Source organism: Aedes albopictus, chromosome 3 (genome assembly GCF_035046485.1).
Source record: "Aedes albopictus strain Foshan chromosome 3, AalbF5, whole genome shotgun sequence".
Classification (NCBI taxonomy): Eukaryota; Metazoa; Arthropoda; class Insecta; order Diptera; family Culicidae; genus Aedes; species Aedes albopictus.
Genome location: NC_085138.1, coordinates 179997681 through 180010810, shown reverse-complemented (window position 1 = coordinate 180010810; position 13130 = coordinate 179997681). Strand labels below are relative to the sequence as shown.

The 13130-nt window shown below is 41.3% G+C and overlaps 1 protein-coding gene across 20 annotated transcripts in view; it reads left to right on the top strand.

The window, feature by feature from the left end:
* The window catches only part of LOC109415058 (RIMS-binding protein 2), a 248204-nt gene that overhangs the window by 89836 nt on the left and 145238 nt on the right, over positions 1 to 13130 (top strand). For 16 of the 20 annotated variants that reach the window (XM_062855737.1, XM_062855735.1, XM_062855730.1 and 13 more), the window contains 2 exons: positions 737 to 1132; positions 1476 to 1961. The exons of 1 other annotated variant lie outside the window; for it this stretch is intronic. In XM_062855737.1, coding sequence (XP_062711721.1) covers positions 737 to 1132; positions 1476 to 1961 — 882 coding nt within the window. The remainder of the gene's footprint in view (positions 1 to 736; positions 1133 to 1475; positions 1962 to 13130) is intronic. 3 more of the 20 variants (XM_062855742.1, XM_062855740.1, XM_062855739.1) reach the window with 1 other exon arrangement.

Genomic DNA, 13130 nt, shown 5'->3' with positions numbered 1-13130 from the left:
CGCTGGATAGAGGATCCAGCGCACTATGTCCTACGTTAAGTGTCACGTTTGGATTTGGAGAAAAATCGATTGCCGCGTGTGGGGAAACTTCGGGTTTTCAATTGTGACGACAATATAAGAATGCATTTTGGAATTTATTTTTTCAACTTTCAAAAACTGCTGATGGGTTATGATCAACTGTTTAATTATTTGATTATTTTTTTTCGGAAGTTTGAAAATGTTGTGGCTGGAATTGTCTTTTCTGTCGTTTAGACTTACTTTGATAATGCTATAGTATTAACTGTGAATGAATAACGCTACTTGCTTCTTCTACCAACAAAACTATTGTAATGTTAAATGTCAGTTATAGTGCGTAGTGATTTATGTTTGGTTAACAGACATTTTTATACATAGATAGAACAACATATCATACTCGATTTGTTTTATACATAACACACAAACACTGTGAGTAGTTCTTCTTGTCATTTTTCAAACTGTTCATTGTTGCTATACAGCTGTTGCCTTCTTTGAGATGAGCTTCGCTTCTTTGTAAATACAAAACTTCTTCCTTCTAAGGCTGGTAACTGGTCATTTCGCTTTTCGTTAATTGTTCCAATGAAATAACATTCATGTTTAGATCTCAAATGTTGCATTTTCATTATCAAGCGATAGTTGTCGACAAAAATCATTAAAATCAAACCATCCACTGTCTCTCTCTTGTTTGCGCCAATCCGGACCTTGCCACTCAAACAACCAGGCCGCTCTTGAAACAGTCAGATGCGAAGAGCTTCAGCTAGAGCTGTCGGCTGCCCTAAAATCGCGTCCCGGTCGAATGCCGACTAGTTCCAGTTCCGTTGGTGTCGGAGGTCTCAGTAGCACAATCACAAGCAATCACTCGACGATGGTCAACAGTATCGGAAATTTCGGTATGGTTGGCAACTCGACGTCGTTGACAGGAACATCCTCAGCTCTCAGTGGCATAGGGGGTGGCGGCAGCGGCGTCGGCGGCGGAGGAGGTGGAGGAGGAGGAGGTGGAGGAGGTGGAGGTGGAGGCAGTACTGTTACATGGGCTCCCACGCCAACCCAGCAACAGGGAACTGAAATAGATAGGATTATGGCAAAGATCGAACAGGCACGTTTATCCATTGCTAATGTATGTGTGTTAAATTAGAGAAACAATGTTCTATTTTATTGCGACAATATTATAATTTTTATGTATTGGTCATACAATCGAATGCGATTTTCGTTTTTGAGTTTGGGCATTTACAATAGATGGATGTATACGAAAAATTTAAAATTTTTGAACAAATGAAGGTGTTTATAGTCATTCGATTTTTTGATGTTAGCTATAGAATAGAAGAAAATATGTTGACTGAAAACCCGATGCATAGCACACAATACATAGAAGTTAGTCCGGGAGATAATTTGTTTTTATGTTTTGATATTTTTGTTCAATTTTGTTTTTTCGTAACTGATTTCTGTCCTAATCATTTTAGGACAATCGTATATTGGCCGAGTTAGAGCACCCGCGAACTACTGGACCAATAATGTCGTCATCGCTGGGGTCTGGTCTGACAAGCACAAGTCTCAGTCTATCCCAGCATCAGCCCCACCTCCAAACGACTAGCTTAGCGTCCCACATCAACAGCACCGGAGTTCTTGGAGGACTAAGTGGACTGACTAATAGTGGTGTTCCTGCAAGTGTTGGGACCGGTGTTCCCAGCTCGATCGGTCTAAACTCGATAGGTATTAGCTCAATTGGAACCGCTGGAATAAGTTCAATCACCGCTGGCGTGAATTCCATGCATGTAACTTCGATGGGAGTGACCTCCAGTGCCAGTAGTCACGCGCTAACCGATGGACAGTACAGTGTGTTGACGTCATCCACAGGAGCTTCGAACCCCTACTCAGCAGCTAATGTTTCACCACTGCCAAGCCGAGCTAATCCACTGAGTACTACTGCTATGCCACCCTTATGTCAGGTGCCGATCTTTTAATTTACTCTTACAATTCCATTTTAATAATTATCCACCTCATCAATGTTACCATCGACATCCTCTGATTCTTCATCACAGTTTCATCATCCTTTGCATCATCATCGTCATTATCTCAACCTCAACTCTTTCCACCATTTCACCACCACTCGAAAGGCACTTTAAATTTCATCCCGCTCTACTAGTCAAGCTTTTTCGCACAACTCATTTATCTTCGTCCCGATCGCTGCAAGGCAGCGTGCCATTAATCATTCATTCCCCGAATCAATATTTAATCCCATCACTTAACATTCACTTTCACACATTATGGAGAAAGAAAAAAACGCAGCAACTCTTTTCCTATCTGACTCTTTCAACGAAAATTAAAAACAAATCGAAATTCGTTCAATGGATTCGTCCACAGTACGGCAATATGGCGAAGCTTGAAAACCTACCAAGCCGTCGGTTGACAATTTTGGTTTCACTCTTGATCCATATTATATTATCATCGTAACACTTTTGGAATTTACAAGTATTCTTAACCATTTAAAAAACACTAATATATTACAGTAGAGTAGTAGTGACGATTAACCTTCAGTTACATTAAGATAGAATACACACAGTTTTGTGTTTCCGAAAACAGCATGAAGTAGAGTAGAAGATTACTCACAGCACACTTTATTCTAGTTTTGGTTGATACTGTTATTCGAAAGCACAGTAATCTTTTATTTCAGTTGACTTGTTTATTTGATTCGTTTCCTCCAATGAATGATTTTATCAACAGTTTTGTTTTGTTTCAGCTATGAACCATTTAGATATTGATGACAAAAACTGAAAACCATATATCTCAGCTCCCTCATCACAATAACTTGTGTGCAATACATATAATTAACAGTACAGTACTGAACAGTTAGCCTGAGCAGATTTCATCTTTCAAAATGAATCGTGTTCCTCAGAGTTAATACCATTTTTATGAAACTACACTGAAACCTCCATTTAAGTCGATGCATGGCTGATCGAAAATAATTTTTACCGTACAGGAAATGACTAAACTATACAATTTTATATTTTTTGACAAATCTCCTTTGTCATGCGAAGTGTTAAAAAATATAAAAGTCTATAGTTTTGTCATTACCTGCATGGTAAAAATTATTTTCGATCAGCCATGCATCGACTTAAATGGAGGTTTCAGTGTACATCGTTTTGAAAAGCAGATTGTTTGTATTCAGCCGATTCTATGGCAGAATGTCGAAACACAAATTATCGAAAACAACATTGCTAATGGCTTAAAATGAAGACTTTCCACGAAGCTTTTGACATACACATGTTGTTCTTTCAATTTTACTCTTAGTCATCTGACCCTTAATCATCTCAAAACCAGCAAAACATGTCAATTTTTCACAACCTAAAATACACATAGGGTAGAAGCATCAGTTTTGGCCAGTCAGGTGTTTTGGCCATAGTGCATTTTTCAGCCTGTTGCGATCCAAATTGTAATAAATATATTTTTTATGAGTAGATCCTAATATATTATGATGATTACAGCTGGGTAACTCTCGCTGAGACCGACCCACTATTTACGCCTTGTCTTCAAAAATGTTTAAGGTGGCGATTTCCTGAAAGTCCTCGCTAAAAAAGTAAGGAAAATACATTTGGTTACTCAAATTGATGGACCCCTCGTTAGTTAGAGCCACAGACAATTTTTGCAGACCCCTCGATTTTTGTCAAATGGTGGCTTTTTTAAACCGTTATAACTCGAAAGTTTCTCCAAAAACCTCCTCAAAACGAATTGTTGTTGAAACGAGGGAAGATTTCTTTAGCTACTATTTACAATAATAAGAAATTGGGTCGGCAATATTGATTTTGGCCGCCATCTTGGATTTTTATACCATAACATTTTTTCACCATGATGGGAACCACCGATTTTCAAAATTTTAGCATCAATTGAAAGCTGAGACATTTATACATAACATATAAAAAATTTAGAGATGTATTTTGTTCCTATCAAAAGTTATCTGCAGTCTAGTCTGCAGTTTTGTAAATTAAGCCACGTTTTTTCCATACATTTCCCTGCGCGCCGGCAACGACTTGAAACAGCATCCGAGTTTACGCCTGCATGTAAATTTGGGCAAATCGGAGGTTCGTTTCCGTTTTTGACTGATTCTCAATGATGCGGGCATTGTTTTTATAACTTTTTTAGTGTTTTGAAAAGCTTAAACCTTCAGCTTTCCATTAGTGGGTTCAGAATTTAAATTCGTGTTTGTAAACACTGCGAAATAATGCTGCATTTATGTAAACGGCCGGCACCGGGCCCAGTGCGCAAAAGTGGCATGATCTACAAAACGGCAGATAACTTTTTAAAGAAGAAAAAGACATCTCTAGTTTTTTGATATGTTATGTATAAATGTCCCAGCTTTCAATTGATGCAAAAATTTTGAAAATCGGTGGTTGCCCTCATGGTGAAAAAAATGTTTTGGTATAAAAATCCAAGATGGCGGCCAAAATCAATATGGCCGACCCAATTTTTTATTATTGTAAATAGCAGCTCTATCTTTCCTCTTTTCATCAACAATTCGTTTTGAGGTGGTTGTTGGAGAAACTTTCGAGTTATAACGGTTTAAATGAGCCACAATTTGACCAAAATCGAGGGGTCTGTAAAAATGGTTGTGGCTCAATCTAACGGGGGTCCATAAATTTGAGTTACCAAATGCATTTTCTTTACTTTTTTAGTGAGGGCTTTCAGAAAATCGCCACCTTTTTGAAGACAAGGTGTAAATAGTGGGCCGATCTCAGCGAGAATTACCCAGCTGTGAAAATCACAGATTTTAATTTAAAAATGGTAGAAAAAAATTCCTGAAAAAAAATCAGCTCTCATATATCTATTTTGGCCAGGGTGCTTCCATTTTGCCCACTCCCATAAGAAATACATGGCTTAGGGACAAAACGTCGAAAGACAAAACGTCGAATGCCAAAACGTCGAATGCCAAATGGTCGAATGCCAAAACGTCGAAAGGACAAAACGTCGAAAACGTCGAAAACGAGTAATCTAAGCAAATATTGAGTTCTTTATTCTTTTAAAGGATACTCATTCTTTCACTTGTATCTGCCAACTAGTTCAAAGGGGAGCCTTCCTGAGGCTCCCTGAAACAACACCTCATAGTGGGCATGTTTCTTGACCAGTTCTTCGCGGGTAGGGAATATTCGCACTGTGGTATATAAAAACTCACATCACGTCATGTTAAGTGTAACATTATTTATTCCCGGACTTTCCCGGCCTTTTTTTATCTTACTTCTTTGGAGCCCCTTCTACTGGCACCAAGTGTTGCAATGGAACTAAACGCGAGCCAAAAATGAACTGAGCTTGGATGTGTCATCAAATCTTATGTGCGTCCTGACCAAGATGCTGCTCTAGGACTTTGTGACGCATCTGCATGCATGCGTTGTTGCGTGAAAATATGCGCCCTAGTATGCGCCACAATGAAGTGGGATATTTTGACATCGGGCATTAAGCTTTTGCAGCGAAATCCGGAAAATCCACGGTGACCAAAACGGTTCCCCCTCTCAAGTGAGGGTGAGTTTCTGAATCCAATCAGCCCAAGCTAGATTTGGTGAAAAAATGATAGAAACATGACCATTTCAGTTTACCAGGTACCAGGATACCATGTTGGCATGTTGGCATTCTGCGGGTGCAGTTCTTGTTCAAGTTGCGTTCACTTTCGATCTCACGTGCGTTCCAAATTTTGAACTGAACAATGTTCAAATATGTTTGATCGGAGCGTGCCGTTTTTGAATTTCAACGCAAATTGATCGCGTTCAAATGCATCACTGCGAGTGGCACCTTCCACAAATTTTCAGCATTACGTTATAGCTTCGTTCAGGGTGGCTATGATGGCGGCCTCCAGCTATCGTCGGCCGGATCTCTGGCACCTTCAGGGTGGCGATGGCGATCCTCGGGCGCATTGTTCCTCCAAGGGCGTCTGGTGTTGTTACGGCTGTTCTTCTTCGCAATCCATCCGGTATTCCAGAATACATATGGTACTTGCACAACAATGCCAAGTATCCACACAGTAATCTTTACACAGCTGGTAGTTTCAACTCGGGTCTGAAGCATCATAGAGTGCAAAAAATGAGTCACTGACCTTCTGCGCTTGGGCAGTGACCCGAGGTAATGAGACATAATGAGTGTGTCCCCGTTAATTAGTTCGTCATCCTGCCATCTTGGTGGATCTCAGGCTATCAACAGGATTGAATCGATCCCCACAAAATATCAAAAAAAAAAAAAAATCCACACTGAACTGCGAACAGTTACACACTTTTCGACGTTTTGTCCTTTCAACGTTTTGTCCCTTCGACGTTTTGTCCTTTCGACGTTTTGGCATTCGACGTTTTGGCATTCGACGTTTTGTCTTCCGACGTTTTGTCACCCATTCCCAGTGCCATTTTTAATGCAAAAATCAAGTATTAGCTTGATTTATGCATTTTTCCTTCAAAACATAGATTCAAACCTTTCATTTGAGACATTTGGTAGTTATCATAGGATTATTGATTATTTCTATAAAAATGATTTCCCTTAGACTGGCCAAAACCGGTGCTCGCACCCTATATAAATTAGGGCCCATATAGCCGAGGCGGTAAACGCACGGGTATTCAGCATGACCATGCTGAGGGTGACGGGTTCGATTCCCGGTCGGTCCAGGATCTTTTCGTAAAGGAAATTTCCTTGACTTCCTTGGGCATAGAGTATCTTCGTGCCTGCCACACGATATACACATGCAAAATGGTCATTGGCAGAGGAAGCTCTCAGTTAATAACTGTGGAAGTGCTCATAGAACACTAAGCTGAGAAGCAGGCTTTGTCCCAGTGAGGACGTCACGCCAAGAAGAAGAAGAAGAACCCTATATAAATTAGACTGACACAAATATAAAAATCGGAAAGACCCACAAGGCACTACCTAGGAGTGTGCCATTGGATAAGTAGAGAAACCTGTGAAAGATTCAGCTCAATCGGTAAAAAATGAGCTGGCGCATGGTGTACAAGGTTTTGAACCCAAATACATAGGAAACTGGATGATAACCTCCTATCTATTGTTTAGTACGCCGGTGTGTCATGCTCGATTTGGTTCCAAATGAAGAAAATATCAGTTCATACTCTTAGGGACAACTTTGTAGAAGAATATACCACGCCTAAAAACTAAAATCAATTGCTATTTCAGTCAACGAAAGAAAGGTGAGGAGTCGTCTCCATTCTACTCGGTACATGGCTGTGTGTCTTCAGTTCCGCACTCTTCGAAGGGTCCGAAGATTGTCCTCCACCTGATCGACCCATCTAGCCCGCAGCGCACCACGTCTTCTTGTACCGGTCGGATGACTCTCGAGAACCGTTTTAGTCGGGTTGCTATCAGAGTTGCTCTCTGTCACTATCAATGGTAGGCAAACCGCCGATTTTGATAATCTGACTGCGATCCAAGTCAGCGTGTGCTCTGTTGAGTCACCGGGTCACCCTCACTTTTCTTTTCCCATCACAACTGGACTGATAGCGATGGCGGGTAGATATTACTGATAGGCCTAGTGATAGGCCATCTTTAGAATTCGTTTAAACATCAGAATAAACACCTAAAGTTATGAAATTTGAATATGTGGTACAGAATAACAAGTTTTGTATGTTGGTCATTAAACATTTTGAGTTTTGGCTACAATCGCCAAAATATCAGTTCAGTTGCTATGATAGTGCTCTGGAGTGCGAGTCAGTATCAAGCCGTTGCCGGTCACTATCGTTTTGATATTGATCGGCCTACAGTGATAGTGATGGTAATGCAAAATCAGTAGTCAACTGACATGACTGATATCTCGCAGCTCTGGTTGCTATCCGACATTCTGATGACATGACCCGCCCACCGTAGCCTCCCGATTTTCGGGTTTGAACGATGGTTGATTCTCTCAGCAGCTGATGCAATTCGTGGTTCATTCGCCATCTCCAAGTCTCGTCTTCCATCTACACTCCGCCGTAGATGGTACGCTACACCTTCGGTTCGAAAACTCCAAGGGAGCGTTGGTCCCCTACACGTGGAGTCCATGTTTCATGCCCATAGAGGAATATCGGTCTAATCAGCGTTTTGTAGATAGTAAACTTCGTGTGACGGCGAACTTTGTTCGAAGCGCGAAAGACCATCACCTTGCCGTAACCCTCTGCGTGATTCGAAGGGACTCGAGAGTGTCCCTGATACTCGAACTACGCACATCACTCGATCCATCGTCGCCTTGATTAATCGTATCAGTTTATCCGGGAATCCGTATTTGTGCATAATCTGTCATAACTGTTCTCAATCGATTGTATCATACGCCGATTTGAAATCGATGAACAAGTGATGGGCACGTTGTATTCGCGGTATTTCTGTAACACCTGGCGGATGGCGAACATCTGATCCGCTGTAGTGCGTTCACCCATGAGTCCAGTCTGATTTTGCTCCACGAACTCTCTTGCAATTGGTGATAGACAGCGGTATACAATTTTAGACAGTATCTTATAGGCAGCGCTCAGTACTGTGATCACGCGATAGTTTCCGCAATCCAACTTGTCGCCCTTTTTGTAGATGGGACACACGATACCTTCCATCAATTTTTCCGGTAACACTTTCTCCTCCCAAATCTTGGTAATGACCCAGTGTAGTGCTCTCACCAGTGCTTCTCCGCCGTATTTTGGAAGCTCGCTTTGTAGTTGATCTGCTTCTGCGGCTTCGTTGTTTTTGAACCGGCCAACCACTTCCTCAATCTCTTGGAGGTTAGGGGCTGGAAATCCATCGTCCTGAGCATGAGCATGAGCTTGAACATGATAACCGCACAATTAGTAGTTGCTACTCCGTTAGGGGCTGGAAATCTGTCGTCCTGCGCACATACTCCTAGATGTGTTGCCACGCCACCTTCGGTGCTTGCAACGTCGCCATTGAGGTGATCATCGTAATGTTGTCGATACCTCTCGACCACCTAACGCTCGCTCGTTAGAAGACTCCCGTGATTGTCTCGGCACATGTCGGCTTGTGTCAGAAAGCCTCTGCGCGAGCGGTTCAGCTTCTCGTAGAACTTCTGTGTGTCTTTAGCGCAGAACAGCTCTTCCATTGCTTCGCGATCTCGTTCATCCAGCTGGCGGTTCTCCCTTCGGAAGATTGAGTTCTTTCTGTTCCGTGCCCGTCTATAACGTGCCTCATTCGCTCTTGTACGATGTTGCAGCATTCTCGCCCATGCTGCATTCTTCTCGTTTTTTCAACTGTTCACATTCACCGTCGTACCATTCGTTTCTGTGATTCGGAGTCGCGAAGCCCAGTGCTGCAGCCGGATGTGCTCCAGCCATCTTCCAGTGTAGCTGCGCCAAGCTGCTCTTCCGTTAGAAGGGTCACTGCTAACTGCTGCACGTAGTCTTGATCCACTTCTAGGGTAGGGCGGGGCAAGATGAGCACCCTAAGGATCACGTTGAGTTTATTGAAAGTTAACACAAATTTTCAAGGTACCTCTCAGTAGTTCTTTTCTATATCATGTTTTCTATCACCCATAAACATGGGAGGGTTCAAAATTCACAATAAGTATGATTTATTTGACTAAACAAAAAAGATGTTTTATGGTCAGTTCGAACATGCTACGGGGCAAGAAGAGCACTTCATTAAAATCCCAATATTTTAACAATAAATTGGCCATACAGTGATTGATATAGTGAACCTTGTTTATAGCTATGGTATCACGTTCTAAAATTATCATATTTTTTTTCAATGATTAAAAAAAAATGCGGTTTCATAATACTTTATACAAAATGACCCGAAAAACAATAAACGATTATTAAGTTGCTTATTTTTAGGAATTTGCGCAAACAAATAGTTGCAGAGGTTACGGAAACCTATGTTCGGCACTATTGAGTGGATTACAATAATTTCAAAATATTTTCTATATTCCCTTGATGGGGAGTAATGGGTGCTCATCTTGCCCCACTATAGGTAAATAACTAAAATTGAATAAATTTTAATGTTTGTTTTTAGAAAATATTTTCTAATGTAAATTAAAATGCTTTGCAGTAAGCTAGTAATGTTGGCTGATAACCAGAATTATGGTAAAAAATTGATTCTGACATAAAAACCTTATTTTTTTCTGCTGATTTCTTATAAGAAAATGCTAAAAATCGATGCTATTGACTAATTTGACGATATTTTTTCAATCGTTCATTATGAAGTACCTTTTATCAGGTTTACAAACAGGATGAACATTATTCTAACGGATTATATAGTTGTTTGGGCAAAATTCATCATTAAAGTAGTAAAACGGAGGGGTGCTCATCTTGCCCCGGGTGGCCATCTTGCCCCGTCCTACCCTACGTTACGCAGCTGCTCGATGTTGAGCCGCGGCGTTTGACTTCGACGCGTGGTGATAACTGTCGAAAGTTTTGAGTGCATGCATACAGCGACTAAGTAGTGATCCGAATCTATTTTCGCACTTCGGTACGTGCGGTATGTGTGGTTATATCCGAGTAGAATTTACCGTCGATTAGAACGTGATCGATTTGGTTTTCTGTTTCTTGGTCGGGTAATCTCCAGGTGGCTTTGTGGATATCTTTGCGGAGGAAAAAGACGCTTCGAACTACCATACCACGGGAGGCTGCAAAGCTAAGCACCGCTGGCCGTTATCTTTCGTAGGGTTTCACACGAATACCGGTCTGTACATTTCCTCCCTTCCTATCTGCGCGTTCATGTCGCCCACAACGATTTTCACGTCACGCGACAAGCAGCCATCGTATGTTTGCTCTAACTGCGCGTAGAATACTTCTTTCTTGCCGTCTCTCTTCGTGTGGGCAGTGCACGTTGATGACGCTGTAGTTGAAGAAACGGCTCTTAACTCTCAACACGCACATCCTTGCGTTGATCGGCTGCCACCCGATCACACGTTCTCTCAACTTGCCCAGCACTATAAATCCTGTTCCCAGCTATTGGTGGAGCCACAGCTTTGGTAAGGAAGCCGCTAGATGCCCGCTTTTCCACAGATTCTGTCCAGTCCAACAAAGTTCCTGCAACGCCACTATGCCAAAGTTGCGGGGATGTCGTCGTAGATTATTCTGTCACATCCTGCGAAACCATGTAACTTGCAATTCCATTTTCCAAGTTTCCAAACGTAGTCCTTTTTTCGTCGCGTGTGTCTATGCCGATTGTATCGAGCCGTATTTTCTTCTATGTTAATCGTGATGGGGATTTTTACGGGTGGCTTATTGAGCCTACGCCAACACTCCTGTCTTGCGGGTGGCTCATCGTACCAGTTCTGTTCAGCGTCCCAACCAACACTGGGACAACCACGCTGATGTGGCTACCACCTTGGATCTAGCTGGGCGTTATGAAGCATTTCTTACTCAGCCACTGGCACTGGATGCCAGAACAGATGCTATTTGAGTCGTACCTCCTTGGTGAACAGACACGACGCTCCGGTCGTACCTCCTCAATCTAGCTGATGTCAGAAGGACAAGAGTGTCCAGGCTGCACTACCAGCTAAGCCTAGAGTGGGTCATCGTTTATATGGAAAAATGAAAAATTCAATGGTATTCCATCAGATCAAAGCTTTTTTGATCCCATTTCAGGACCCAAATAAGTGTGCAAAATTTGGGCACGATCGGTTATGTCTACGTTTTGCGCATTGCGTTTGAAGTTTGTATGGGGTTTAACATGGGAAAACACACTTTTTGCATTTCTCTCATAACAAGCACGATTTTTATAAAACCATGTAACCGATAAAATGAAAACATAGCCTAGGGTGTCCTGAAAAACTTTGTCGAAGACCGCGAAGTGATCTGATGCTTCTGAAATAAGATATAGCGTTGGCATTGCCTGGCGAAACAGCATGATTTTGTTGCTATTGTTATTCCTTTACACGTTAAAACATAAACACATGCATGCGGTTCGTTGGTTGTAACTATTTTCACAAGTATCGGATCGCTTTTCGGCCTTCAACAAAGTTTTTCAGAACATCCTAGGCTACCATTTTACAGTATCGGTTAAAAAGTTTTAGACAAACTTTTTCAACTTATGACAAAAATGCAAAAAAGTATGTTTTCCCATACAAAATCCCATACAAATTTCAATTGCAATGCGCAAAGCGTAGACGCAACCGATCGTGCTCAAATTTTGCACAGATACTCAGGACCCGAAACGGAATCAAAAAAGCTTTGATCTGAGAAAACGGTTCCGATGACCCATACTACTAAGCACACAACTCTTAGGTGGCAGTCATTGTCATCGCCTGACCCGTGGAAGCATAAGGTAGGAACTTGTGAGGACTAGAGCTATGTTGAACGCTCTCTTATCGACTTTGCAGTCCATCTTAACATATGCACCCTGTGCGATATTTTTGCACTAAATCATATCGTAATAATAAAACACGTTTTAAAAATAATTCGACAATAGATCTATACTATATGATTTTTTCGCGAACAATTGTGATTATTTCAATGATTTAGGAAGAAAATCCTGAGAACCGCTGCAAGTCCGATTTAGTGTTGTTCTCTATATTTTGGTCAACAATTGTGTTATTTTAGGTAAAAATAGAATATTTTTTTTGTACGAGGAGCTCCAGGCACACATCGTTATGTGTGCCGTTCAAAAAATATCCCTTAAATTTGAAAACGAGGTTTCTAGAAGACGAAAATGCGAACAACTTGAGTATAAATATATGGAGCAGCTGCATACTATCTGCATTTTCTCAGCTGTCAAGAACGCTATGAAGCTGATTTTTTCAGTGTAGTTGGGGGATTCCATAGGCTTGTTACCTACAAAAAACTACATCGCTAGAATGGAAGATAGCGGAGAAATAACTGGAGGAAGTCGGAAATTCTAATTTGAGCAATGGTATTCTACTAGGGCTGCTCAAACATTTATGAGAAAATTTAAAACTAAAATATCCTAAGTCTGACCACCTCAATTTGCTGTTTTAGACTCCCATAAGCTACAGTACAAATTTGAGCTGAATTGATAAGGTCTTAGGTATCGCTCGACTAGTCTGAAGTTTATATGGTAAAACTGGTACAAATATGTGCAGGAATGGCATAGTTTTAGTTTTCTGCCACTAGATGGCACTGGAAGCGTTCAATAACCCTTATTTTTAGTATTATTAAAGGGAATTCTTGAAGACCGCTAAGTGATCCGATGCTTGCTAAAAAAGG